At 40.2% G+C, this 27,892-nt stretch overlaps 1 protein-coding gene across 2 annotated transcripts in view; it reads left to right on the forward strand.

Annotated features, from left to right (window-relative positions):
* Nucleotides 1–27,719, forward strand: part of DNAJC18 (DnaJ heat shock protein family (Hsp40) member C18) — a 28,355-nt gene extending 636 nt beyond the window's left edge. The window contains exons 1-8 of one of the 2 annotated variants that reach the window (XM_079143979.1): nt 572–977; nt 1,297–1,483; nt 8,575–8,720; nt 10,739–10,924; nt 12,571–12,680; nt 14,648–14,757; nt 17,045–17,217; nt 23,619–27,719. In XM_079143979.1, coding sequence (XP_079000105.1) covers nt 1,380–1,483; nt 8,575–8,720; nt 10,739–10,924; nt 12,571–12,680; nt 14,648–14,757; nt 17,045–17,217; nt 23,619–23,743 — 954 coding nt within the window. In that variant the 5' untranslated portion in view covers nt 572–977; nt 1,297–1,379 and the 3' untranslated portion in view covers nt 23,744–27,719. Of the gene's footprint in view, nt 1–571; nt 978–1,296; nt 1,484–8,574; nt 8,721–10,738; nt 10,925–12,570; nt 12,681–14,647; nt 14,758–17,044; nt 17,218–23,618 lie in introns of those variants that run through there. The other variant, XM_079143978.1, reaches the window with a different exon arrangement.
* The last annotated feature ends 173 nt before the right edge of the window (nt 27,720–27,892 follow it).

Genomic DNA, 27,892 nt, shown 5'->3' on the forward strand with positions numbered 1-27,892 from the left:
TTAAAAGTATTGATCCAATACTTATTATGTGCCCCAGGTTATGTTGAACCTCTAAGGGGGTTTGACAGACGTGGGCCCCAGAGCCAACAGAACTATAGGTTCAATGAAAGAGTTTGAAGGGTTATCAACTAACACAGCAAGGCTGGGGATTTGAAGAGCACACTGATAAGTCACCCAGCATAGCCTGGGTGTCAAGGGAGTCTTCATGGAGTAAGTGTTACAGATGATCTGAAGGATTCTTTTGAGTTAGGCCTACTTATAGAAAGAGTGTTAGGGAGGAGTGGGTTGGCATTGAGCGATGTTAAGCAGGAAAATGATGTTCTTAAAGCCTTTTCCAGATTCTCCAGACAAGACTTGAGGCTCTGCCTTCATTGACTGGATTGCATGTAACTCGCTTTACATTCTGCCAGTGTTATGATTAATTGAATCCTCTCCCAAGAAACTAACCTCTTTGTGGTTAGGAATAGGTCTTACCCTTACATTCCCCCGATCTATCTAGCCAAGTGTTTTGGTATATATTAATTCTAAAACTGTTAGTTTAAATTGAATTCCTCTCTACTTTACATCTTAGGAGTAAGAATCATTTCAACAAAAAGTATCATTTTATGAGCAATGTCACTTCTGACCATGGAGCAGAGAGAAATAGACTCCCCCCTGTATTGCACTAAAAGTAGGGTTTTAGGTAGATGTCCCCTTTTCTGTCTTTAAGTCAAGATTATTTGGTGACACACCACTGTAAGTATGGTAGACATTCTGTGCTTCATGTTTCTTTTCTTTCTTTTTTTTTCCCCCTTTTGTAGTACTGGGGATTGAATCCAGGGGCACTTTGTTACTGACCTACATCCACAGCCCTTTTTATTTTTTATTTGAGACAGAGTCTCTCTAAGTTGCAAAGGCTGGCCTGGAACTTATGATCATCCTGTCTCAGCCTCCTGAGTTTCTGAGAATATAGGCTGTTCTTCATGTTTCTAACATTTGTAAGTTTTTCTTAGGTGTTTCCCCATATTTTCTGTAATAGTTTTCCAGGAAAGATGCTTATTCAGCTTTGTATGGACACTCAAAAGTCAGCATGATGGGTATATAGCTCAGTATAGAGCATTTGCCTAGCATGCTCAAGGCCCTAGGTTCAATCCCCAGGACCCCGTCCCCTGTAAAGAAAAAAAAAAAAAGTCAGCATGATGCCCTTAGCCTCTTCCTAATAACTGCTCACACCTCCAAGCAGCCTCCAAAACAGTTAAGGCATATAGCAAAGGTGATTTTCAGTGTCAGGCCTTATGGAGAAGCTATTGCTTGCAGCTTATATTGATGCAGTCAGAAGAAACAAATACGCAGAAGATAGACCTCCTGAGAGTCATGACTCCTGTGGTTGCTGTAACTGCATGAAGGCACAAAAGGAAAAGAAGTATGAGAATGAGCGGAATCAGACCCGACAGGGTGAGGGGAGCTCCACTTATACTGAGGAACAGCTGCTTGGGGTACAAAGGTAAGCATGTGGTGAGATTAAAAGAATGATCTTATATAAAGTGCTTAGAAGAGGGCCTGGCACAGAGGATGTGCTATGTAAGTATCGACAACATTGCTATTATTATTAAAGCACAATAGCTTCTTGACCTCATAGGGAAGACTGGGTAGAAGAGGAGTATTTGGTATAATTCAAGCTGTCTGCCCTGCTTCGGCTTTAAGAGAGACAGAGGAAACCAACCAGACATAACACATATCCATAGACCATTCTAACAACCACAGAATACACATTCTTTTCATGGATACATGGGATATTCTTCAGAATGGACCATATCTTAGGTCAAAACAAACCTCAATAAATGTTAAAAGATTGAAATCATAAGCCGGGCATGGTGGTGCACACCTGTAATCCCAGCTGCTTGGGAGGCTGAGGCAGGAGGATCAGTGATTGAACACCCTGGGTCAATCCCTGGTGCCAAGGAAGGAAGGAAGGGAAGGAGGGAGGGAGGAAGGGAGGAAGGGAAGAAGGAAGGAAGGAAGGAAGGAAGGAATCATATAGTGTATGTTCTGTGAAATCATTAACAAAAGGAAATTTAGGATATTCATAACCAGTGGAAATTAAACCACAAAGTCCCCCAAAACATATAGGTCATGGAAGAAATCATAAGGAAAATTAGAAAATGCTTGTGTGTGTGTGTGTGTGTGTCTGTGTCTGTGGTACTGGGGATTGAACCCAAGGTTTCAAGTATACTAGGCATGCTCTATCACTGAGCTACACACCCAGCTCCTAAAAAATGCTTCAAGATGAATGAAAATGAAAATACAACATACCAAAACATATGGAATGCAACTGAAGTACTGCTTACAGAAATGCTTATGGGTGTTTTTAAAAAGACCATAAATCAATAACCTAATCTTCTACCTTACAAAACTAGAAACAGAACAAACTAAACACACATAAGCAGAATAAAGAAAATAATGTAACAGAAACAAATGAAGTAGAGAATGAAAAAACAATAAAGTCAATAAAATCACAAGTTAGTTCTTTGAAAATATCAACAGAATTGACACATCTTTAGATAGACTGACCAAGAAAAAAGAGATGTCTCAGATAACTAAAATCAGTAATAAAAGAGGGAACATTGCTATTATTCTTACAAAAAAAAAAAAAAAGGGTTTTTTTGGTTGGTTGGTTGGTTGGTTGGTTGGTTTTTTGGTACCAGGGACTGAACCCAAGGGCACTTAACCACTGAGCCATTCCTAGCCACCACCACCCCTTTTTTTTTTCCAACTTTGAGACAGGTCTCACTAGGTTGCTCACAGCCTTACTAAATTGCTGATACTGGTTTTGAACCTGCAATCCTGCCTCAGTCTCCTGAGCCAGTGGGATGGCAGGCAGGCACCACCACACCTGGCTAAAAAGGATTATAAGAGAATACTCTGAACAACAAATTAGATAACCTAGATGGAAAACACAAATTCTTAGAAAAATATAAACTTCTGTCTGAATTGAGAAGCAAAGGAGGGTGGCAGGAAGGGTGGGCACTATTAAAGAACGATATATGCATGAATGAAAATGTCACAGTGAGCCTGGTCTGGTGGTGCAATGCCTGTGCACCCAGCAACTCAGGAGGCTAAGACAGGAGGATCATAAGTTTGAGGGCAGTCTCAGTAACTTATTGAGACCCCGTCTCAAAATAAAAAGGGTTGGGGATGTAGCTCAGTGTTAAAGTACCTCTGGGTTTTATCTCCAGTACCACCAAAAAAGAGAAAAGAAAATGTCAGAGTGAAACCTATTAACTTATGCAGTTAATTTTGGTTAATATGTATTTTTTTTAAATAAGAAAAATTAGCTAGGTGCAGTGGAGCTTGCCTATAAGTCTAGCTATGTGGGAGACTGAGGCAGGAGGATCACAAGTTTGAGACCAGCCTATGCAATTTGGTGAGACCCTGTCTCAAAATGAAAAATAAAATAGGCGGAGAATTACCATGTGTGAGGTCCCGGGTTCAGCTGGCTTCACTGGTGAATCCTACCAAACATTATTTATTTATTTATTTATTTATTGGTACTGGGGATTGAACCCAAGGGTGCTTAACCACTAAGCCACATCCCCGGCTCTTTTTATTTTTTATTTTGAGACAAGATTTCACTAAATAACTTAGAGCTTCGCTAAGTCGCCGAGTCTGGTCTTGAACTTGTGATTCTCCTGCCTCGGCTCCCAGTCTCTAGAATTACAGGTGTCTGCAACCACATCCAGCTCTCTAAACATTTGAAGAAGAATTAACACTAATTCTTCATAAACTCTTACAAAAAAATTATGAGTGAAGATAATACTTCCAAACTCTTCTGTGAGACCAGTATTACCCAAACCAGACCAAAAAAAAAAAAAAAAAAAAGATCTATTAACTGTTATACCTTATGCATATAGTTTCAGAAATCTTCAGCAAAATATTAGCAAATCAAATCCAACAATATATAAAAAGAATTGTGCATCTTGATCAACTGGAATTTATCCCTTTATAGCAACATTATATAACACAAAAATCAATCAATGTAATATACCATGTTAATAGAATAAACAACCAAAAAAATGGACACTCCTGTAAGGATTTATGGTTGAGAATCCATTAGAACCTATGGGCCAAGGTGACTGAGAGTTGTCACGTCAGTTGGGACTTGGAAGTATGAGGTCATTCTGTCGTCAGAAAAAAGTCAAGAGGTGGACCTGGGTGGGACTCTCTGGAAATGTCTCTGGGTCCCCAGTAAGACTGGAGTGCAGGAGAGGCACACTGTCTCTCGCCTTTCTGAGAAGACCCACTCTCCCTTCAGAGTGTGCCCTTTCCCTTTTCCTATCCCTTCAGTACATTCATGACTGTTACTCTGAGGGGAAAAAAAAGCACATACTGGACATGGTGGTACATGCCTGTAATCCCAGCTACTCAGGAGACCAAGTGAGGAGGATTGCAAGTTCAAAGCCACTCAAACTGGGCAATTTAGGGAGATCCTAAAGGGGATGTAGCTCACAAATAGAGTGCTTGCCTAGTAGCCCCCACCACCACCACACACACAAAAAAAGGATTTGACATGATGAAAGCCCTCAGTGAACTAGGAATAGAACTGCCTCAATCTGATAACAGCAATCTACAAAAAATCCACAGCAGTTTTATATTTAATGGTAAAAAACTGTTTTCCCATCAAGATTAGGAAAAAGACAGGTATGTCACCCTTACCACTTCTATTCAGCATTTTCTAGAGGTTCAGACCAGTACATTTAAGCAAGGAAAAAAAAAAAAAAATCAAAGCCAACCAAATTGGAGTGAAGAGCAAAATTATGTCTGTAGATAACATGATCTTGTATGTAGGAAATCCTAAGTAATCTTCATACACACAAAAATACTATTAGAACTAATAAGTTCAGCAAAAGTGTAAGGTACAAGATCAATATGCAAAAATAATTGTTTTTCTATATACTAGCAATAAGTAGTCTGAAAATTAAATTAAGAAAATAATTTCATTTATAATTTCATTAAAAAGAATAAAATGCTGGCCAGGAGTGGTAATGCACACCTGTAATCCCAGCAATTTGGGAGGCTGAGGCAGGAGGATCAAAAGTTTGAGGCCAGCTTCAGCAATGTAGTGAAGCCTTAAACAACTTGGAGAGACCCTGTCTTGAAATTTTAAAAAAGGGCTGGGGTGTAGCTCAGTGGTAGAGCACCTGTTGGCTCAATCCCCTATAAATAAATAAATAAATAAATAAATAAATAAATGCTTAGGAATAAATTCAACTAGAGAAACATTAAGACTTGTACATTACAAACTATAAAACTTAAGGGACTAGGGTTGTGGCTCAGTGGTGGAGCGCTTGCTGAGCATGTGTGAGGCACTGGGTTCAATTCTCAGTACCACATATAAACAAATAGAGGTCCATTGACAACTAAAAAAACATATACATATGTATTTGTATATACATATATATTTAAATATATATACATTTAAAATATATATTTCTTTTTTAAAAAAAGAAATTAAAGAACACCTGAATAAATGAGAAGATATCTTTTCAGGGATTAGGAGGCTTAACTTTGGTAATATGAAGCGGGTGCCATGGCTCACATCTGTAATCCCAGCAGCTCCAGAGACAGGCAGGAAGATCACAAGTCAAAGCCAGCCTCAGCAACTCAGCGAGGCCCTATGCCCTTAGTGAGACTTTATCTCAAAATAATAAATAAATAAATAAAAAGAGCTGGAGATGTGGATCAGTTGGTTAAGTGCCCTGGGTTCAATTCCCAATACCAAAATAAAATTTTGGCAATATGATAATAATCCTCAAATTGATCTACAAATTCAATACAATTCCTGTCAAAATCCTAGCTGTCTTTTTTTATTTTTTCAGTGTTACAGGGGATTGAACCCAGGGACTCACACATATACTAGGCAAGCATTCTACCATGGTGCTACATCCCCAGCCCTTTTTAAAATTTTATTTTGAAACAGGGTCTCACTAAATTGCCCAGGCTATCCTTGAATTTGCGATCCTTTTGCCTCTGCCTCCTGAGAGACTGAGATTACAGGGGTGCCACCACACTCAGCCCTAGCTATCTTATTTTGAGAAAATCAACAATCTGATTCTAAAATTCATAAGGAAATGCAAGGGACCCAGAACAGACAAACCATTTTGGGAAAGTAGAACAAAGTTAAAGGACTCATGTTTCCTGATTTCAAAACTTAGCACAAGCTACTATAATGAAGACCATGTAGACTGACATAGAGACATGTAGATCAATGGAATAGAATTGAGAGTCCAGAAATAAACTTTTATATTTATGGACTATTGATTTCTAACAAGAGTGCTAAGACATTCTCATGGAGAAAAGAATAATATTCAGCACTGTTATTGGGGCAACTGGATAGCCATACATGCAAAAGAATGAACTTGGATTCCTACCTTGAACCATATACAAAAATAAAACTCGAAGACCTAAACTTAAGACCTAAATATAAGAGCTAAAACTATACAACTCTTAGGAAATATAAATGTAAGTCTTCATGACATTGGATTAGGCAGTGGTTTCTTAGATATGACACCCAAACCATAAGTGATAAAAGAAAAAAATAGGTAAATTAGATTTCATCAACGTTTAAAACATTGGGGTCTAGGAATGTACCTCAGTAGTAGAGTACTTGCCTAGCATGTATGAGGCCCTTTGTTCAATTCCCAGAACTAGAAAAATTAAAGAAAAAACTGAAGCTTCAAAGGATTCAAAAATTAATACTTCAGGGGATACTGTTGGTCAAAGTCATAACTGGGTGTGGTGGCACAGGCCTATAATCCCAGCAATTTGGGAGGCCGAAGCAGGAAGATTTCATGTTTGAGGCCAGCCTCAACAAATTTAGCAGGGCCCTATCCCAAAATAAAAATACAGAGGGTGAGGGATGAGACTCAGTGGTAGAGCACCCCTGGGTTCAATCCCCAGTATCAAATAAATATATAAATAAATAAATATATGAAAAATTTAGAATAAACAAATCTACAGAGACCAAAAGTATATAAGTGGTTGCCAGGGGCTATACGAAGGGAACCCTATGTTATAGTCCAACCTGTTACTGACTTACTACGAATCCCTCAGCAAAACTGTGGACTTCTGTATATCTAAGTGAATTGTATAGTAGCAAAAGATTAAAGGCATTTTAAATGTCCACGATTAGGGGATGTGTATACAACCATACAATGCAATAAGATGCAGCTTTTTAAAAGAATGAGGTAATATATGATACTTAATGTTCATTTAGTATCAGACACTACTAGGCGCTTTGATAAATGCTTCATTTAATCATAACATCAACTCTGTGAAATATAGGTATAATTTTAGCCCATTTTAGAAGACAACATTAAGGTACAGAGGTTAAATATACAGGAAGATCAGACTGAAGCCAAAACATTTTGACTTAAAGTCATATTCTAGTCCAGCGGTTCTCAAAGCATGTCTTGGGAACTCCCAGGTCCTTTCCAGGTACATTTAAGACTATTTTCATAAAGTAAACATGTTACTTTTCTTTTTACTCTTATTTTCTTGTGATTATACAGTGAGGTTTTTGAAAGTCTACATGGCATAATTATATCATCACTCTGTTTTTAAAATTTTTGTTTTCAGCCAGGCATAGTGGCTCACTCTGTAATCCCAGTGATTTGGGAGGGTGAGGCAAAAGGATTCCAAGTTCTAGCTGGATGCACTGGTGCATACCTGTAATCCCAGCCACCAGGGAGACTGAGGAGGAGGATCAAAAGTTTGAGGCCAGCCTCAGCAATTTAGTGAGGCCCTAAGCAACTTAGCAAGACCCTGTCTTAAAATAGAAGAGGCTGAGGATGTGGCTCAGTGTTTAAGCACCCTTGGATTTAATTCCCAGTACCAAAAAAGTTGGTGGTGGGGAACCTGGGGATATAGCTCAGTGGCAAAGTACCCCTGGGCTCAATCCCCAATATTTAAAACAAAACAATAAAACCCCTGCAAGATGAAGAAAAGTGATTATGTTTCCTTTAGGCAAGAAAAAATGCAGGGAGGTTTAGTTGCATATTCTTTCTGTACATAGAATTCACAAAAAAACATCTAATGGTAATTGTCCCAGAGATTACAAGGGACCAGGAATAAGGAAGCAGGAAGATTTTTTTCATTGAATATACTTTAGTACCATTGGCTTTTTTTTTTTTTTTTTTTTTTTACTGTGTATATATATTAACTTTTTACAAGCACAGTTTAAGTTAGATAGACATAAGGGAAATGGGGGGAGATACCTAAATAAATAAATAGCGCAGTTAGCTATTTCTTCTGGCTTTGCAGTCCAGTGGTTCATCTCTTCAAATCTGAGCCTGAACTTTGAGCCTGAACCCACTTGTAGGAATACAGGGAAAATAAAATACTAGATTTAAAAGTACTTTGAAAACACTAAAGTCTGGGTGGGAGGATTTGAACGTTTCATTAATGAGTTCACTAATTTTCTTTTAAGTCTGTTTTGAATCTCACAGATTGAAGGGAGGATTGATGGATTATTTTGTAGCTAATTGTACAAAAGAGCCCTTTGTAAACATGTTTCTGTTTTGTTTTGTTTTGTTTTAGAATCAAGAAATGCAGAAATTATTATGAAATTCTGGGAGTTTCTCGGAATGCCAGTGATGAAGAGCTTAAGAAAGCTTATAGAAAACTTGCCCTGAAATTTCATCCTGATAAGAACTGTGCTCCTGGAGCAACAGATGCTTTCAAAGGTCTGATTCTGAGCTGATGCTGAATTCTGTCCTCATAATGGTTGCCTGTTGTTTCAGCTTTCCCTACAGTTGGTTTGTAAGGCTTTAAGCAGAGTTTTTTCTTGCCATACCTCATAAATAGTAATTATCAGCAAAACTTTCTCCAGCATTCATCCACATAACCTTAATTTCTTTTGAAAACAAAGTGTTTGGTTTCTTTTCTCCTTATTTTTGTGGTACTGGGGATTGAACCCAGGACCCCACACATTAGGCAGTTTCTCTACCTCTGAGCTACATGCCCAGTATTTTACGACAGTGTCTTGATAAGTTGCTAAGGGTCTTGCATTTTGCCAAAGTTGGCCTCAAATTTAAGATTATCCTAACTCAGTCACCCAGGTTGCTGGGATTACACGCATGTGCCACCATACCCAGCTCAGAAATATATTCTTAAAAAATATTTTGGCCTAGGCATACTGATGCACACCTGTAATCCCAGTAACATGGGAGGCTGAGGCAGGAGGATCATAAGTTCAAAGCCAGTCTAGATAATTGTTGTTGTATTACAGATTGAACCCAGGAGTGCTTTTCAGTCACTTAGCTACATATACAGTCTTTTATTTTGAGAAAGGGACCGCCTAAGTTGCAAGGCCCTATGGAATTTAGTAAGAATACTGTCTCAAAATAAAAAAAGGGCTGGAGATTTATTTCAATGGTAAAGTGCTTCTGGTTTCAAACCCCAGTTCTAGAAAAACAATTTTTTTGGACCTAACATATGAATAAAAATCTTACTTAAGAGCTTCATTCACAGTGAAGTCATTTTTTTCAGGCAAGAATCATCCGTGGATGCTAAAACTATTGAGTGATAGATTATTGTTCTAAGTATCACCCCACAGAATACTTACTGATTTACAAAGGAGAAAAATTCCTCTCTAATGGGGATACCTGGGTGTAACCACTATAACCAAGTGATCCAACTTAGCATCACTAATACTAGGACAACCTAATGTAATATAGCACCTATAGTGGTATTCTTGCCAATTTTTTGGGGGGGGGTCGGTAGTAGGGATTTAACCCAGGAGTGCTTATCTACTGAGTTACATTCCCCAGCCTTTTTATTTTTTATTTTGGATAAGGATCCAAAATGGTCCCATTAAGTTGCTTAGGACCTTGCTAAATTGCTGAGGTTGGTCTCAAACTTACAATCCTCCTGTCTCAGCCTCCTGAGTCACTGGGATTACAAGTGTGTGCTATTGTGCCCAATCAGGAACACATTTTTGATGAATGAGTGCTGGACAGTTGGAGGATACTTCCCCAACATGCCTGAGACTTGCAGTGATTGGCAATCTGAACAGAGAGCTTGGGTCCCAACTTCCAGGACAGCTGAGATAATGTAAGAACTCCTTTAGTTTTCAGTTTTAGGGCCTTTGCATGCTAGGCAAATGTACTCTACTAATGAACTACATTTCCAGTCATTTTAAAAAAAATTTATTTTATTTTTGAGACAGGGTCTCACTAAGTTACCAGGCTAGCCTCAAACTTATGATCCTTCTGCCTTGGCTTCCCCAGTGGCCCATCACTACCAGCTTTAAGAACTCTTTTTTTTTTTTTTTTTTTTTGGTACCAGGGATTGAGCCCAGGGGCACTGAACCACGGAGCCATATCCCCAACTCTCACTAAATTGCTTATTGCCTTGCTAAGTTGCTGAGGCTAGCTTTGAACTTGCAGTCCTCCCTCATCCTCCTGAGCTGCTGGGATTGCAAGTATGGGCCACTGCACCAGAGAAGAACTTGATTAAGAGTTAACTCTCATGTCAGCAGTTTTTGTCTGATTTCAGTTTTGTTATTTCTGGCTTACCAAACTATATCACAAGCCATCCCCAATGCAAGCACTTTGGGGAAATTTGCAGGCCTAAGAACCTCTCCTTGGGTCCCTGGAAAGTTGTCTAGCACCCAGTAACTCTGGGTTCCTCATTGCTACTGCTGTGATTACCTTCAACCACAGTGAAGACTATATGCTCATGTGCTTCTTCTTGGTTGCAGCAATAGGAAATGCCTTTGCAGTCCTGAGCAATCCTGATAAGAGACTCCGCTACGATGAATACGGAGATGAACAAGTGACTTTCACTGCACCTCAAGCCAAACCTTATAATTATTACAGGGACTTTGAAGCTGATATCACTCCAGAAGAGCTATTCAATGTCTTCTTTGGAGGACATTTTCCTACAGGTTAGTAACCCAAAGCTATGATTCTTTTTTTTTTTTTTTTTTTTTTTGGCCAGGAATTGATCCCAAGGGTACTCTACCACTGACCCTTGTTTTTTGTTTTGTTTTGTTTAATTTTGAGACAGGGTCTCGCTAAGTTTCCCAAACTGGCCTTGAACTTGCAATCCTCCTGCCTCAGTCTTCCAAGTCTGAGATTATAGGTATGTGCCACTGTGCCTGACTAGAATTATAATTCTTAAAAATATTTATTTATGGCTTGCAACAAGCTCCCATTTGAAGTTCTAAATAAAAAGACAGTGAACACCTATAATCCCAGTGGCTTGGGAGACTGAGGCAGGAGGATTGTGAGTTCAAAGCCAGCCTCAGCAATTTAGCGAGGTGCTAAGCAACTCAGTGAGACCTGTCTCTAATAAAATGTAAAAAAAAAAGGGCTGGGGATGTGGCTTAGTGGTTGATTGCCCCTGGGTTTAATCCCCAGTACCAAAAAAAAAAGAAAAAAAGGACAGTAGTTTGATGGGAACAGCAGGAATTTAGAATCAATTGAACAGGAATTTGAGGCAAGTCTTAAACCTCTAGTTGTGGATAATTTTGACCAAATTATTTGATGTTTCTCATTTTTAGTTCCTCACCCAAAAAATGTGGTTGATCATAATATCTACTTTGCAAGAGGTCTAGATATATTTAAGTGTTTTATAAATCAATAGAAAAATGCCTATAATTATCATTATTATAAAACAGAAGTTATAAAGATGTTTGAAAATTACCCCCTAGGTGCATGTCTGTAATCCCCACAACTCAGGAGGCTGAGGCCAGAGGATCAAAGGTTTGAGACCAGTGTCGGCAACTTAGTGAGACCCTGTCTCAAAATAAAAAGGGTGGGAATATCACTCTGTGGTTAAGCACCCCTGGGTTCAATCTCTAGTACACACACACACACACACATAGAGAAAAAAGAAAAGTACACAGGCCAGGTGGGGTGTGCCTATAGCTCCAATTACTCAGAAGGCTAAGGCAGCAGGATCACTTAAATGTACAGGTGCAAGACTAGTTTGGGTACAGTTGCACACACCTGTAATCCCAACTACATCAGTATGTCTCAGGCTCAAAGTAAAACAAAATAGAAAGGACTGGGATGTAGCTCTGTGGCGGAGTGCCACTGGATTCCATCCCTAGTTCTGCCCAAAATAAAAATAAAAAATAAAAAATAAAAAACCCCACTAGCCTGGGAACATAGCAAGATACCATCTCAGAACAAAAGAAAGAAAGAAAGAAAGATTAACCAGTGAGCATCCCATTCAATGTTATAAGTTAAAATGTTTTAAAAAGTATCCTCTAGAGTGTTAGAAATCGGGATAATTCAATGCCCAAGAAATAAATGGCACCAGTGACACAATTGGATTTTAGACACAGAAGTAGTCCTAGGATTCATGCTCCAAATGCCATTTCTCTCTCTCGTAGCCTCTCAGGGTTCTCTCCCTTACTAGTTGCAAAAGACTATTTAAAGGAAGTCAGAACTAAGCACCTTCTATCTCTAGCCAGCTTATGTCTTACTTACTATCTTTCCTACCTGGTAAAATAGGGCAAAACTGTATCCTTAAAGAACCTAGTTTGGAGTAAATGTCTAAGTGGTTATTTTCTTTCTTTTCCAGGAAATATTCATATGTTTTCAAATGTGACAGATGACGCTCATTATTATCGAAGGCGGCATCGACATGAGAAGACACAGACGCGGAAGGAAGAGGAAGATGATAAGCCTCAGGTGCTTAGGGAAGAAAGGAGAGCCGCTGCTCATAAAGAGTTGTACTGAGCCCACCTTTATGGTGCATGATCAAGTTTTAGAAGTTAAACTTGAGAAATGTTGCCAAAGTGTCCTTTAGGGGAACAGCAGCAATAATGTGAGGACCAGGATCATTGGCCCAAACAGGCCAGCATCCTACCCACTTGTTTTTTTGTGACTCTCACAGGATTTCAGTCTTCCTGTGGGGCTGGTTTGTTCTTTTTTTTTTTTTTTTTTTTTTGGTATTGGGGACTGAACTCCAGGGCGCTTAATCACTGAGCCACATCCCCAGCCCTTTTCGTTTTATTTTTTTTATTTTGAGACAGGTTCTCATTAAATTGATTAGGGCCTCGCTAAGTTGCTGAGGCTGGCTTTGAACTTGCAATCCTCCTGCCTCAACCTCCTGAGCTGCTGGGATTATAGGTGTGCACCACCATGCCCAGCATGGTTTTTTGTTGTTGTTGTTGTTGTTGTTTTTATGACTATTTTATTTAGTTTTGTGTGTGCTGCTGAGGATCGAACCCAGTGCCTCAGGCATGCTAGGCAAGCTATCGACAACTGAGCCACAATCCCAGCCTCTTTTTTTTTTTAATAGTTTTTTAGTTGCAGGTGGACACAATACCTTTATTTCATTTATTTTTATGTGGTGCTGAGAATCAAACCCAGTGCCTCACATGTGCTAGGCAAGCACTCTGCCACTGAGCCACAACCCCAACACCATGGGGCTATCTTGATCAAGGTTTTCTTGACTGCAGAAAATAGGACCCTCCTTTGAAATATGTAGAACTAGTCAGGAGTGGTGGCAAACACCTGTAATCCCAGCAATTCAGGAGGCTGAGACAGGAGGATTGCCAACTCAAGGCCAGCCAGGGCAATTTAACAAGATTCTGTCTCAAAATATAATAAAAAGAGCTGGGAATATAGCTCAGTGGTAAAGTATTCCTGTATTTAATCCCCAGTACTGCAGTAAGCAAAAAAATTAAATTAAAAGGGATGGTAATATAATTCAATGCCCTTGAGTTAACTCCCAGTGCTACAAAAAACAAAGCAAACAAAAACAGAACTAAAAGAGGTTTAAAGTACTGGATCAAGGGAGTCTCATGAAACTCAAGGGCAAGAAGCACAGCTGGGCCTCCTAACAGACAGGAACCAGGAACTGGGTACTGGCAGGCTGCCAGGCAGCTATGCTCACCATAATTCTTTTTTTTTTTTTTTTTTTTTTTTTTTTGTGGTATTGGTGATTGAGCCAGATGCACTGTCACTGAGCTACATCCCCAGCCCTTTTTTATTTTAAGACACAGTCTTGCTAAGTTGCTGAAACTATCTTTGAATTTGAAATTCTCCTGCCTCAGTCTCCCGGAACAACAGGCATGCACCACTCACAGTGATTTTTTAGGGCCAGATTATCTACAGTTTTCCCACCACTCTGCCTCTGTTTTCTACTTCCCCTTTCAAATCGGTGGTTAACTGTTTGTGAGAGTATGTATCCTTTTTTCAAATGATGCAGCAAAGGGTAATGAACCTCAACCCCAAATTCACCCCAAGGAGGAAGAACGTGGTTATCCCTGCTATAGTTAGATGTCTCCCTATCCAGTCATCTGTGGTCAAGGCAAAAGAGTTGCTTCATATTAACATGGCTCCTAGAGTCTCAGCTGTGAGAGTCACAGTCTGGGAAGACCTTACCTAAAGGTATCTGCTTCATTGGTCTTAGGAAAGAGGGCTGCAGGAAGATTACTGGGTGTCAGTCCAGTTTGTGGGTGGGCCTTCTTCATCCTTCTCAGCAAAAAGAATAAGGTTGTTTGGTACTTCTCAGTTGCAGGTACAGCCTTGCCAAGAGAGCCTTGGGCATTGATAATTTGTATTTTCTTTGGGGCTTCTTTGCATTTGTATTTTTAATAAGCTTTGTATTGATGAAGGACACTCATACCAAAAAAAATTTTTTTTTTTAGACCACGTATTCTGCATTTATTCAGTTACTTCCAGTTCTTGTGATTGTGATTATATCTGTCATTACTCAACTGCTGGCTGCTAATCCTCCATATAGTCTATTCTATAAATCGTAAGTCAAATACTTATAAATCTTCCTTAATAACAGTCTGGCAAATCAAAAACTTAAAGGTTTGCTGACATATTACTAACATTTCATTTCACCTTTCACTGTAGAAAACACTGATTTTATATTTAAGGTATTAATAGTGCAGACTCAAATACTGTGGCAGTCGCATGTGCCTTAGGAGATGGATTGTGTTGTTCTATAGTGACATCATCTGGTCAGCTGCAGAACAGCAACCACTGTTTCTGTAGGATCAATGGAATCAGAAGAATTCTATTGAAGAAAGTCTTTATCTCACCATGGTGGAGTTAGAAAGGACACTAATGAATGTGTAATAGAATAGATAGTGACTTGGACCCAGTGATGATTTTAAACTTAAAACATTACAAGAAGGGGATATTTATTAATAACTATATAGTCAAACTATGACATCACATTTATTTTTACTGAAAATGTAGAGATTCATTATACTTGTTAATGCATACAGATTATAAACTCTTAGTAGGAAATTTTTTATTTCTTAAATTAACTATCATCATCATCATCATCATCATCATCATCATCATCATCATTGCAGTGCTAAGGCTGGAACCCAGGGCCTCATACTTGTTGGGCAAGCTCTCTATCACTGAGCTATACTCTCAACCCTAATTATTTCAATTAATTTAGTTCTCTAAGTTTGGCCCTAGACCAGCATCATCAGAATCAACATACTAAAAAGACAAAATCAACTGGGCACATTTGTGCATGCCTGTAATCCCAGGGACGTGGGAGGCTGAGGCAGGAGGATTACAATTTCAAAGCCAGCCTCAGCAATTTAGCAAGGCCCTAAGCAACTTAGTGAGACCCTGTCTTAAAATAAAAAATAAAAAGAGTTGGGGCTGGGGTTGTAGCTCAGTCGTGGAGTGCTTGCCTCGCATCAGTGAGGCACTGGGTTCAACCCTCAGCACCAAATAAAAATTGAAAAAAGAAAAAAAAAGGGTTGGGGATGTGGCTCAGTGGTTAAGGGGATGGGGGATGTAGCTCTATCATAGAGCACTTGCCTTGCTTTGGCAAGACCCTAGGTTCAATGCCTTGTACTACAAAAAGAAGGAAAGAAATAGAAGATCTACTTTGTACCTATTGAATCAGAAACTCAGGGAGTGGGGACCAACCATCTGAGCCTCCCCCAACCCAGTACTGGGGATTGAACCTAGGGGCAATCTATGACTGAGCTGCATCCCAACCCTTTTAACTGTTATTTTGAGACAGGGTCTTGCTAAGTTGCCTGCTGGCCTTTTAACTTGTGATCCTCCTGCCTCAGTCTCCCAAGTTGCTAGGATTAGGCATCCACCATTGAGCCTGGCTAAAATCTGAGTTTTTGGCACTGAATGCAGTGATGCTTTACCACTGAACTAAATCTCCAGTCCTTTAAAAGAGGGTCTTGCTAAGTTGCTGAGACTGACTTTAAATTTGTAATCTTCCTGCCTCAGCTTCCCAAGTTGTTGAGATTACAAGTATGTACTACTGCACCTAAAAAACAATCTGGAGTTTTAACAAGTCTCTCAGATGATTCTGGCCCACACTAAAATTTGAGAATCATTGGATTAGTTATTTTTTAAATAATAATGGAACCTGGGCTGGGCATGTAGCTCAGTGGTAGAACTCATGCCTAACCTGCATGAGGTGCATGAGGAACACCACCAAAAAAAAAAAAAAATTTCTCTGAGAATCATATATTGTTGGATGACTTGGGCCCACAGGGAATTAGCCCCGAGGCATCATTGAAATCCTTTGTCTACAGTTTTTGCAGTTCTCACTTAGCAACTCTGTGTGAAGTACTTTATGTCATGTCATAAAAATTGGTTCTACCTTGTAGGAAGCTTTCTAGTTTTTTCGTAAATGTTTTGTTCTGGTATTAATCATCTCATGCAACCAGCATTTACCAATAGCCTACTCTGTCAGGTACCATCCTAGGTCCTATATAATATGTAATTTTTATTTATTTATTTCAAGCATTTAGCATTTTACTTTTTATGTAGAGAGCAGTATAAGAGGTAAATCTTTGAAAAGAATCAACTGTATATACTGAAGCTGAATTCACAGTATGAACATGTTTATGTAATATTGATAATGATGACTTTCTGCTTACTACTTGTTAGGGAAATAAGAAGTGTCGAGTATATTATAAAAAAATGGTATCTGCCTCTGTCCTGTGAGGCAGTGATGGTGATCATGGAGTCTATGAGACCAGAGCTAAGAGTAACATTGTGAAATATCACAAGCTCCCCAAGCCTTTCTCTTTTTGTTTCAGGACCTTGGGCTACACCATTTCCAGAGAAACCCAGAACCTGCAGGTGCCTTACTTTGTGGATAAAAACTTTGACAAGGCCTATAGAGGAGCTTCTTTGCATGACCTGGAGAAGACTATAGAGAAGGATTATATCGATTACATCCAGACAAGTTGTTGGAAGGAGAAACAGCAAAGTAAGATGCTGTCAAAGGGGCTTTCACTGGTGGCCAGACCCCCAGCTTGAGGTGGACCCAGCTTCCTGATCCCTCCTCTCTGCTTGTTGGGGTTATACATCTATAGGAAACAGAGATAGAGGCCCATTCAGGACACAAAAAGGGGGAAATTTACTGACAGGATTCATGTGGCCAGGACTTAGAAATTTTAGAAACTTAGGCAGTGCTTATTGCCTGTCTCTCTTTGAGTGTCTGCCTCTATGCCCATCTGCTGATCTGTCCCCTCTCTGCCACTTGCCTATTCTCTTCAAGGATCCCTTCTTCATAACTAAGCTACCCTCCTTGTTTCTTCCCCAGCTTCCCAATTCCACCCATCATTGGCCTGTTTCTACATTACAAGCTTCCTTGTGAAGCTCTTGATGCTAGCTGTTTTGGTCCACAATTTCCAGATTGCACATTCCCCAGTTGCAAATTGGATTGAGCCAGCCTAACTTTTTTTTTTTTTTTTTTTTAATATTTTTAGTTGTGGATAGACATAATACCTTTATTTTATTTATGTATATGTGGTGCTGAGGATCAAACTCAGTGCCTCACGTGTACTAGGCAAGCGCTCTACCACTGATCCACAACCCCAGCCCAAACCAGCCTAACTTTTAGTCAAGCCAAAGGTTTAGATGTTACTGCTATTGAGCCAGGTGTCTGCTACCCTCATCTCTGTTGACTGTGGTGTCATAGAACACAAATGACCCTCTGGGTCTACCCCTTCAGTATGGGTAAATATGAGCAAGCCCTGCACTCTTTCCCTCTCTGGAGACAGTGGGAGTGACAGTATCTGCCACTTGGCTTACAACTCCAGTTGTTACTAGGGAGTGCTGGCAGCAGTGGTAGCCCTACCTCAGCCAGCAACTTCACATTATATTCCACTTGAATTACACACACACACACACACACACACACACACGTACACACACACACACCATTAGGGACTGCGTATTATAAAACTAGGCTTTGGTTAATTTTTTTTCAAAGTAAATTCTAAGTCATCTTTTAAACCGTATTACTAGGTATTGTTAAACATCTAACGTGTCTGTTAAAATTAGCTGTTTGGTCATGGCTAAGCCCTCACTGACACATCACACTCTCCCAACCCCAGTCCCAAGTTAATCGCTCCTTCCTCTGTGTTCTTAAACTACTTTGTTCTTCTTGCTAGCATAGTACTGATTACACAGTATTAATGTTCCATGGATATCTGTTAGTCTGCCCTGCAGGACTGCTGGTTCTCCAAAGATAAGACCATGTCTTAACTAATTTTAATGTCACAAGCTGCTGGCACAGTCCTTGCTTCAGAACAGGTGCTCAACAAATGTCTTTAGAGGAGGGCATTCTCAAGAGTGGAAAGCAATGGAAATGCAGAGGATTATGACTGACAGATTAGGGTTAATGTCTATTTCTGACCCTTATGAGTCTCTGTGCCCTCTTATTTCTCTATGTTCACATTCAGCTGCCCTCTAAGGGACATTAGAAGATAGGTGGGCAATGACTAGGACATAATGGGCAATTCAACAGGAGGAGGAAGTTGATTTTTTAATGAAAAATGGGTAAGATGTGTGCAGTGGAACACACCTGTAATCCCAGCAACTAGGTAGGCTGAGGTGGGAGGATTGCAAGTTTAAGGCCAACCTTAGCAATTTAGCCAGACCCTGACTCAAAATAAAAAATAAAAAAGGCTGGTGGTATGCCAGGCACGGTGTTGCATGCCTATAATTGCAGTGGCTCGGGAGGCTGAGACAGGAGGATCAAGAGTTCAAAGCCAGCCTCAGCAATGGTGAGGTACCAAGCAACTCAGTGAGACCTTGTCTCTAAATAAAATACAAATAGGGCTGGGGATATGACTCAGTGGTCAAGTGTCCTTGAGTTCAATCCCCAGAACCAAAAAAAGGGGGATCAGCGCTGGGGGTGTACCTCAGTAGTTAAGTGCCCCTGGGTTCTATCCCTGGTATAAGAAAGAAAAAGAGAGAAAGGGAGGGAGAGGGAGAGAGAAAGGAAGAATTTGGGGAACAAGAAAAAGGCCTGAGACTAAAAGACTTTATAAAGATGAATCCAAAACAAATGAAAGCCATAGAATTTCTTGTAAAAATCTCCATTGTTCTGGGCACTAGGAGGGTTTTGGATATGTTGCTCCATGAAAGAATCGGATGGAAAAATCTTTATTTCATATGTGTTAGCACACATATATTCCACTTGCTACACACACACACACACACACACACACACACACACACACACCTGTCTTCTGTCAAATTAAGATGCTAGAACTGGGCTGGGAATGTAGCTCAGTTGGTAGAGTGCTTGCCTCATGAGCACAAGGCCCTAGGTTCACTCCCCAGCACCAGGAAAAAAAAAAAAAAAAAAAAGGTGCTGGAGTTCCAGTGAAGATGGTTTCTAAGCTTTTGTTTCCATCCATATGAGACCTGGTTTTAGATCTTGGTACAAGTAAAAATCCAGTGAGTAAGTGTAATGCATGCACTCACAGATTCTGAGCAGGGGTTAATAGCACACCCCTTAAAAATCTATTTCTGGCATTTAAGTACAATGGCTGTATGGAGCCTCCACACTGCTCAAGTGCCATTTGAGAACAGGCAGCATCTGCCTTCTGAATCCAGCAGCAAATGCAGCCAACAAGGTTAAATTTAGCACTTGGAGGTTGTAAAAATAAACCCACTTGAGAACAGAGTTCACTCTTGGCAAAATACAAATGGAAACTTTTTATCAAAACAAAGTTAACCATTGTCTTTTTGAATCTTATTTCTGTTCTCTACACTTCCTTAGAATACTTAGAATCTGGGGTAATTTTTACGAGTTGTTCTTTACTAGGAACACTGATTGCCCTGTTGACTCTGCCACTGGGCTGCACAGAACAAAAGTAACAGTCCTAGTGGAACTGACTGAGACCTTGGCCCTGACAGAGGAGCACTTCTTAACATACCCTTGAACAGGGTAACAGAGTGGGTAGAAGCAGAGGCTTTGAAATGGGGATAGAATTAACTTCCTCTTGGAGAGGTGGTATGGATTCTAGAAGATGGTGGGGCTATAACTCAGCGCAGTGCCTAGCATATAAGTGTCTGATTCCTGGTGGAGTTCAGGTTTTGCATGGCCTTTCCCTGTAGACTGGTGGCAGCACTGTCTCATGGGGCTGGATTCTGAGGGTAGTTGGGATTTGTTGGTGCCTTCCAGCTGTCAGACTCCAATCTGGGCTCTTGCACAGACTGTACTTGGGAGAGGCTCTGGGATTTGCTTTGCTTGGCAATTTGCCAGAGTCAGTTTACCTTCAAGGCTCAGTGCTCTGTCCATCTGTTATATTGGCATTAGGGGCAAAGAACATTTTGTTAAGAAAAGATGTTCTCTTGATCCTCTCCTCCCAAAGATTTTTTTCAGTTACTTAAAAGTTACTGAGTATAGTATTAACAGAACTTGTCAAAATAACATATTCTTTGAGTTGACCCTTTTCACATTTAAGGGTGAAAGTATTCACCTGTAGTTTGGAGAGGTTTCTCAGAGCATGGTAGAGGGTATGGGACAGCTCCTTGAAATGCTGACCTTATGCAAGGTCATACTTTGAATCAGAGTCTCTGACCTGATTTCCATAGTTTTTTAAAAAGCAATGTGATATTTTGAGAAAAGCATTTACACATGTGCAGTTATCGTTCATCAGCTTGTTAACAGTATTCTCCAATATGGAAAATATTAGAAATCAATAGCCTTTAGTGTTTTCTGGAATGAGAGTTCAGGGAATGAAGCATTTCAAAATGGTCAGTAAACAAACAAACAAACAAACAAAAAAAACCTAAGGATATTGTGTCCATGAAAAGCAAAACTACAGAATCTATTCCATATACTGGTATAACTGTGAATCTACAGGACCAAAAGCATAGACCAATTTCATGGAGGATTCCTGATTCCTGATTAGGTTTCTCACATGCCAGAGAAGCTGGAGAATAGTGCTGAGTTCTGGGCAGGACACAAGAGCAGAGGATTTTCATTTGGGTGCTGCACATGATCCTCTATGAAGCACCATCACCTGCAAGGCTGACTCTGCCAAGGCAAGCTCTGGCCTGCAAGCGCTGCAGAGGGGTGAGAGCATATTGTCCTGGAGCCTGGGGGACTCACTGCTTGCCAAGTCACTGCTGGGCTAGAGCCCAGGCTCTGCAGCCCCATTATAGAGGGAGGGTTTTCATGCGTATCCATCCCTCACCCTGGAGTCCTCCACTTAATCGCATTTTGGGTGCTATGCGGTGTAAATAGAACTATTGTGAACAGAAATGCCAGAGAGTGTGTTGTTTTGATAGAAACTTATTCAGAAAGCAATGCCCATTGTTTCTTCTGGCTAAATATTAATTCCTATTTCAAGGCAGTTTGCTGATTAATCAGACAGGTGCCTCTCGTTCCACCAAGAAAAGCAAAATCTATCAGCAAAATAATTAAGAACGATTAGGCATATTTCAAAATGATTTTCACAAGTGTGGTTCTTTAAATATGGAATAGCTGCCTGCTGTTGGAGGCTCTCAGAAGCCATGCAGCTATCCAGGCATGCCCTCCTGTTAATATGTCCTGTTCAGTACGCCTCTGAAGGTGCTTTTCAGGCCTTCCTCGCTTAGAACATTTCTGAAGCCTCACAAAAGAATAAAAAGTTGAGACAGCCAAACCACCATGGGGTCAGGAAACACAGCAGAGATTATATTCTAGTTAAAAATAGAACGACCTTCTCTACCATGAAGAGAAAATGAAATTCATTTAGTCAAGGAGACAAAGGTCACCAGATCCAGATGATTTCACTTTTAAGAGTCTCATTCTCTATTGACTGAGCTAGCTGGGCACTATGATTTCACTTTTAAAAAAGCCCAGTTGCCTTTGGCCTTTAAGTTGGGGACCCCACATGTAGAGAGGGAGTGAAGAAAGCCACTAGCAGCCTGGCCTTCTGTAGACACTTCACCAACAGAGATAGGCCCTGTGTCATGTGAGTTATGATCCAGCAAGGCCAGGGAAAGAATGAAGCAGCTGTCTTTGTTTCAGATGACAGGAATAGGCGATTGGACTCCAGTCTCTCCAACTGCCATCTGAATATCATTGGTGGGAGGGTGGTGACAGTCTCCTCTTACTGCACACGTGCATATTTCCTAAGTCTGGTGCCAAATGTTTTATTGATAAGAACTAAGTCCAGTGCTTTTATAATAGAGCACAGATGCTGTAGGACAGCAGGGTCACAGGTGTCCTTTAATCCTCAGCACCTGGCATAGGGCTAATCCATGTTTCTTGATTGAATGAGTAAATGTTGCTTAAATTTTTGTTTACTTTTATTTGCATTTATTTTAATTGTTAAATTTATTCTCATGCCATAAGTATTTGTTTCTTCAGTTTCATTTGGGATATCTTTGTCTTCATGCAACCTCCTTCTGGTTTGGGAACAATTTGTTCCTTTTCAGTGAGGATCATCTATCTCAGTGTGGCAGGGTTAATCTGACAATGAGCTCTGTATGTACAGTAGCGTATCTTGGGTGCTTTGTTCATCTGGACATACTGAGTGATCAGAGAATCTCCATCTGAACCCTTGAGTTCATGACTGTGTTTTTGTTTTTGTTTTTTTTTCCTTTTTTTTTTTTTTTTTTTTTTTTTTTAGTACTGGGGATTGAATCCAGGGCACTTAACCACGGAGACACATCTCCAGCCCTTTTTTGTATTTTATTTAGAGACAGTGTCTCCTGAGTTGCTTAGGACCTTACTAAGTTGCTGAGGCTGGGTTTGAACTCATGATCCTCCTGCCTCAGCCTCCCTTTGGGATCACAGGTATGCACCACCTTGCCCAGCAACTCTGCATTTTTAAGCAAGTACAACAAAAATTCAGCACTCATTTTGGGCCACTGACCCTGTGTCCATCCCCATTCTTTAGCCTGGGCATACCTCCCAATACTACCGTTGTAACTCCAGAATGGCACACATTGTTTCTTTAAAGTGACATCTTTCAGGTTCTTGGTGTCTCTTCAGTTATGCATACCCTTGATGGCCTATGCAGTTTCATGGGTAATCTTAAAGTGAATATGAAGATTTAAACCTTTTGATTTTCATGATTTTGTGGGGTTTTCCAGGTCAACAGAGTAGAGAATAATTTTCACAGATCACCTCAGGCAACTTACAGGAAGAGCCACTGTGAGAGATTACACTCCATTTATGTATGATCTATCAAAATGTATAAATGCATTCTACTGTCATGTATGACAAATTAGAACAAATTTTTTTAAATTAAAAGAGCTGTTGCTTAAATTTAAAGGAAAGGAAGAACATTAAATAAAAGGCACTTTGATTCTAGAAATGTGGAAATGCAACTAGCTCAACTCTTGATGAATTGGTTACTTTTTTTTATCTTTCAGAGTCGGAGTTGACAAATTTGGCAGGATTATACAGAGATGAACGATTGAAACAGAAAGCGGAATCACTGAAACTTGAAAACTGTGAAAAACTTTCCAAACTGATTGGCCTCCGCAGAGGTGGTTGAAAGAATGATGGTCCTGCACAGGGTTGGGGTTTTGTTACTTGTTACTATTTATGTTCCTAATTCCGTTTTATAATACAAAATTAGGAAATGACCAACATTTTACTACTTGCTAACTTTGTTTGTTGAGCAGAGTTGAAAGAGCTTGAGCATGGAGCCAGACTTATCATCACAGAATCCTTCCCAGGGAGCGGCTCAACTAGGTGACATGAATGGCAAAGCATTTCACTGAGCCCCCTTGCAACCAGGCTACCCTGCCTCTGTGATTGTAGTTCAGGGCATCCCAGAACAGATCCACCTTTTCTTCCTTCTTCCCTTCTTCAGTGATCTTTTTCAATACCTGGGTATTCCAGGCTTATCCAAAGCAGCTTAATATTACTTATAATGTCTATGAAGAATTATACCTCTCCTTGCATTAGAGTCATCATCTCCCCCAAGACTCAGCTCTTGGAACTTGTTCCTGCTCAACCTTCCATTTTCTAAGGGGAATATGGAGACATTTAAACTATTTAGCCAATAGTTTTCTATTATCCCAGTCTCTGTTCAGTCAGGAGCATTAGCAAACTGACCAATTTGAGGTTATTTTATTTTCCTTACTCCTCCCCCCTGTAGAGGGTCCAGAAATTAGAAACTATTGAGCTGTGAAACAGTTCTGTGGACAACTCAGCAGGAGGAAGCAGGGCTGAGGGAGAAGATAAAATGCAAGACAAAGTTTCAGCTACTCAGTGCATATTCCCAAGTATTTCACAGAACCAGAGTATGTTCTTTTTGTCATTTCCCCTTTGTATCATCATTCGGTATCAGCACTTTTGAGCCAAGTCCCTACATCCCACAGAGGTACAGTGGTCAGACCCAAGAGGAGGTATTCCAGCAAGGCTATGACTCATGACTAGAGATGGAAGGGGAAGATTCCCTCTGTGTCCATCAGGGGCTAGCATTGTCCCCAGCAGCCATTTTTTTTGACCCTATAGTTTATAGTATGAGATGCTTTTTCATTTATTCAACATTTATTGAGTGCCTGCCATGAAACAGAGGCTCTCACATATATTTTTTTACTGAAGCCTCCTCACAACTCTGTGAAGGAGGTGTATTATCTCTGCTTTTATGAATGAGAACCTTGCCCAGAGAGGATGGTTGACCTGGGCCATACAACTGGTAATGGCAGACTGGTCGTTAGGCTGATTATCAAGTAGGAAATGTGAGAGTGATTCCTCATTTCTCAGGTGATTCCAGCCAGGTTGGCAAAGCAGCATCTTTTCCAAGGATGCCTCTGTCACCCACAGCCTAGCCCTGTGTCCTTTCTATGGCACACCTGCATCCCGGTTGTTCTGTTGGAAGCAGGACCCTACATGAATAAATTCTGTACACAAAATAAGAGTTCCCTTAAAAGGCAGCCCTTCCCACTGGTGACAAGGAAGAAATAAGTCATTGCCTAGGCTTAGGTGTGGTTCTAGGTTTTCCTGTGGAAATGAGTGACCTGGATTGAACTGCCCAGATTATCATGAGCCTCTGAAACTGAAAGGACCAGTAAGTGACCATAGTCTACATTCTTATCCGGGTTTGGAAGAAAAGTTCCTGTTGAAAAGAGGGTCTACATTAAATCTGAGTTCCAAAGTAGAGTTTCCCCATTCAGATTCATAGCCACTATTTAAAGAGTGTCTCGCACTGTTCAACATGTGTACATTCCACTGGCCAGGAGATGAGTTCTTAGATAAAGAATAGGAGCTTTGGGCCAGGTGTGGTGGCACTCTAATCCTAGAGTGTTAGGAGGCTGAGGCAGGAGGATTGCAAGTCCAAAGCTAGCCTCAGCAACTTAGCGAGACCCTGTCTAAAATAAAACATAAAAAGGACTACGGATGTGGCTCAGTAGTTAAATGCCCTGGGTTCAATCCCTGGTACCAAAAAAAGGGGTTGGGGGTGACTAGTAGGGACAAATGTTCAATTGTAGGGGTGGGAAACAGTTCTGGATACAACCAGATTTTGCTGTCCAGCTAGGTCTATTCTGGGTTTTGTTGGGTCTCGACCTCCTCTGAATGACAGGGAATTTACACTACAAAATGTTCCCTAAGCCAATCTTATAGAAAACTCCTGTACACACAAAAATCAAAGCTTTCCTCAACCTCTGCTAGGAAATGAGCCCTATCTGGGCATAATTATGCCCACCTATAATCCCAGCCAATCTTCAGCCTCCACCTCTGCTAGAAAATGGGCCGTAGCTGAGTATGGTGGTACATGCCTTCACTCCCAGTTACTTGGGAGGCAGGCAGATCATAAATTCAAGGCCAATTTTGACAATTTAGTGAAATCCTGGCTCAAAATAAAAAGGGCTGCCAGTGTAGCTCAGTGGTAGAGTGCTTGTCTAGCATGCATGAGGCCCTGGTTCAATTTTCAATATTGCAAAAAAGAAAAAGAAAAAAGAAAAACCCACCACAGCAAAACAGTAACAGGTTAAAAGACAAAGGACCCTGCCCTGGAAGATGTCCATGAATAGTGTTATCAAACATTTTATGGATTTCATGGTAGTGATTAATTAATGTGTGATGATATTAGCATAAAGACAGTACTAACTCCATTAAATACCACACTGATTGTTTTTATAACATTAGCGCTACTGTTTTATTTGTTACTGCTAGACCACAATACCCACATGTGTTTTTTCTCAAGGGAACTGTATTTGCTTTTGGTTGAAAGATAGTTGAATCTATTTGGTACTACCAAGAATATTGTTAAACTCTAATTTCCTTGACAGTAATTTAGATGGGTTGCTGCATGGTGGTAAAATAAGCTTTTTCTTCTTGCCTATGTCCTTTGGAAGATTTTTTGCTAGTATTATAAACTCTTTTGGGAAGGTTATTCTTGCCATCAGAACTTGGCACACAGCTCAAGACTACTCCTTGGAGGGCTGCTGCCGATTGGACACTTGTGTTGGAAGTGGAGCTAAGAAGAGGATTTGAGGCTCACACAGAAACTGAAGCTCTCATTCAGATGAAAGTGCTCTCCTGCACTGCTTTGATGAGAACTGAGGGGAGGATGAAAATCCTCATCACAAAGAAACTTGCAGCTTGAAGGAACCCATGTACCCAGGTCAGCAGCCCTGGGGTTCATCTGCTGAAACCCAGAAAACTTTTAAGCTTCCTTGATCAGCTCCAGGCCTCACAGCTTAAGAGAAGTAACCAGCGAGAAAATAACATTGCACTGGATGCAATGGTGCACACCTGTAATCCCTGTGACTCAGGAGGCTGAGACAGGAAGATCATAAGTTCAAGGGCAGCCTTGATAACTTAATGAAACTCTGTCTCAAAAAAATAAAATTGAAAAAGGGCTGTGGATGTAGCTCAGAGGCAGAATGCTCTTGGATTCAATCCCCAGTACAAAAAAAAAAAAAAAAAAGAAAGAAAAAAAGAAAAGAAAGTAACACTTCGCTATGCTTTCTGGAAACCATTAGAAATTACAGTGAACGCCAAACCTCACCAGAACATGGAATTCAGCAGCCTGGCCAAACTATGTACTCCTTATTTTCATCCTCACACTCAGGACAACACTGTGAGGAAGCATGTTAGAATTCCAGAAGCTTTCTGTTACAGCTAGCCACATGTCCAAGTCTGCATGCACTGCTCCTCACAGGAGCTAGCAATTTGCATTTATTTTGGACTAATTAAGGTGTCAGCTTAGTGTCTTAATTATTTTTGGAGATAGCCAAGTTTCTATACATCTTATATTTTGAGGCCGACTTGTTGATACCTTGTGCAGTGGCCACTATGTAATTATATATCCATGTGTTAGGTACTGATTACATCATTTGCATCATACTCAGTGTGCGGATTTATAGATATGAATGTTCTGTGACCAGAGTCAGGGATGACACAGATGAAATCAGCTCCTGGTGGAGTTCAAATCCTGAAAAATCTGTTCATCTGATCTACTACATCTAGATTGAGTGTATTTTAACAAAGAAGACATTAAATGATTTTATGTAAAAAGAATGACTTTTTATTTTTCCTGTGTTCTTTGACGTCTGCCGGTGGCATCCTTGGGCACTGCACTTGCTTGACTTTCTTATAGTATCTTAGGCTACAGAAGTTGTCCTCTACTTCAGTCTTAACCCATCCCCAGTGGAATTATTTGTGTTTACCAGTAGATAGAGTTGATAGC

This window comes from Sciurus vulgaris (assembly GCF_902686455.1).
Source record: "Sciurus vulgaris genome assembly, chromosome: 6".
In the NCBI taxonomy this organism is placed as follows: domain Eukaryota; kingdom Metazoa; phylum Chordata; class Mammalia; order Rodentia; family Sciuridae; genus Sciurus; species Sciurus vulgaris.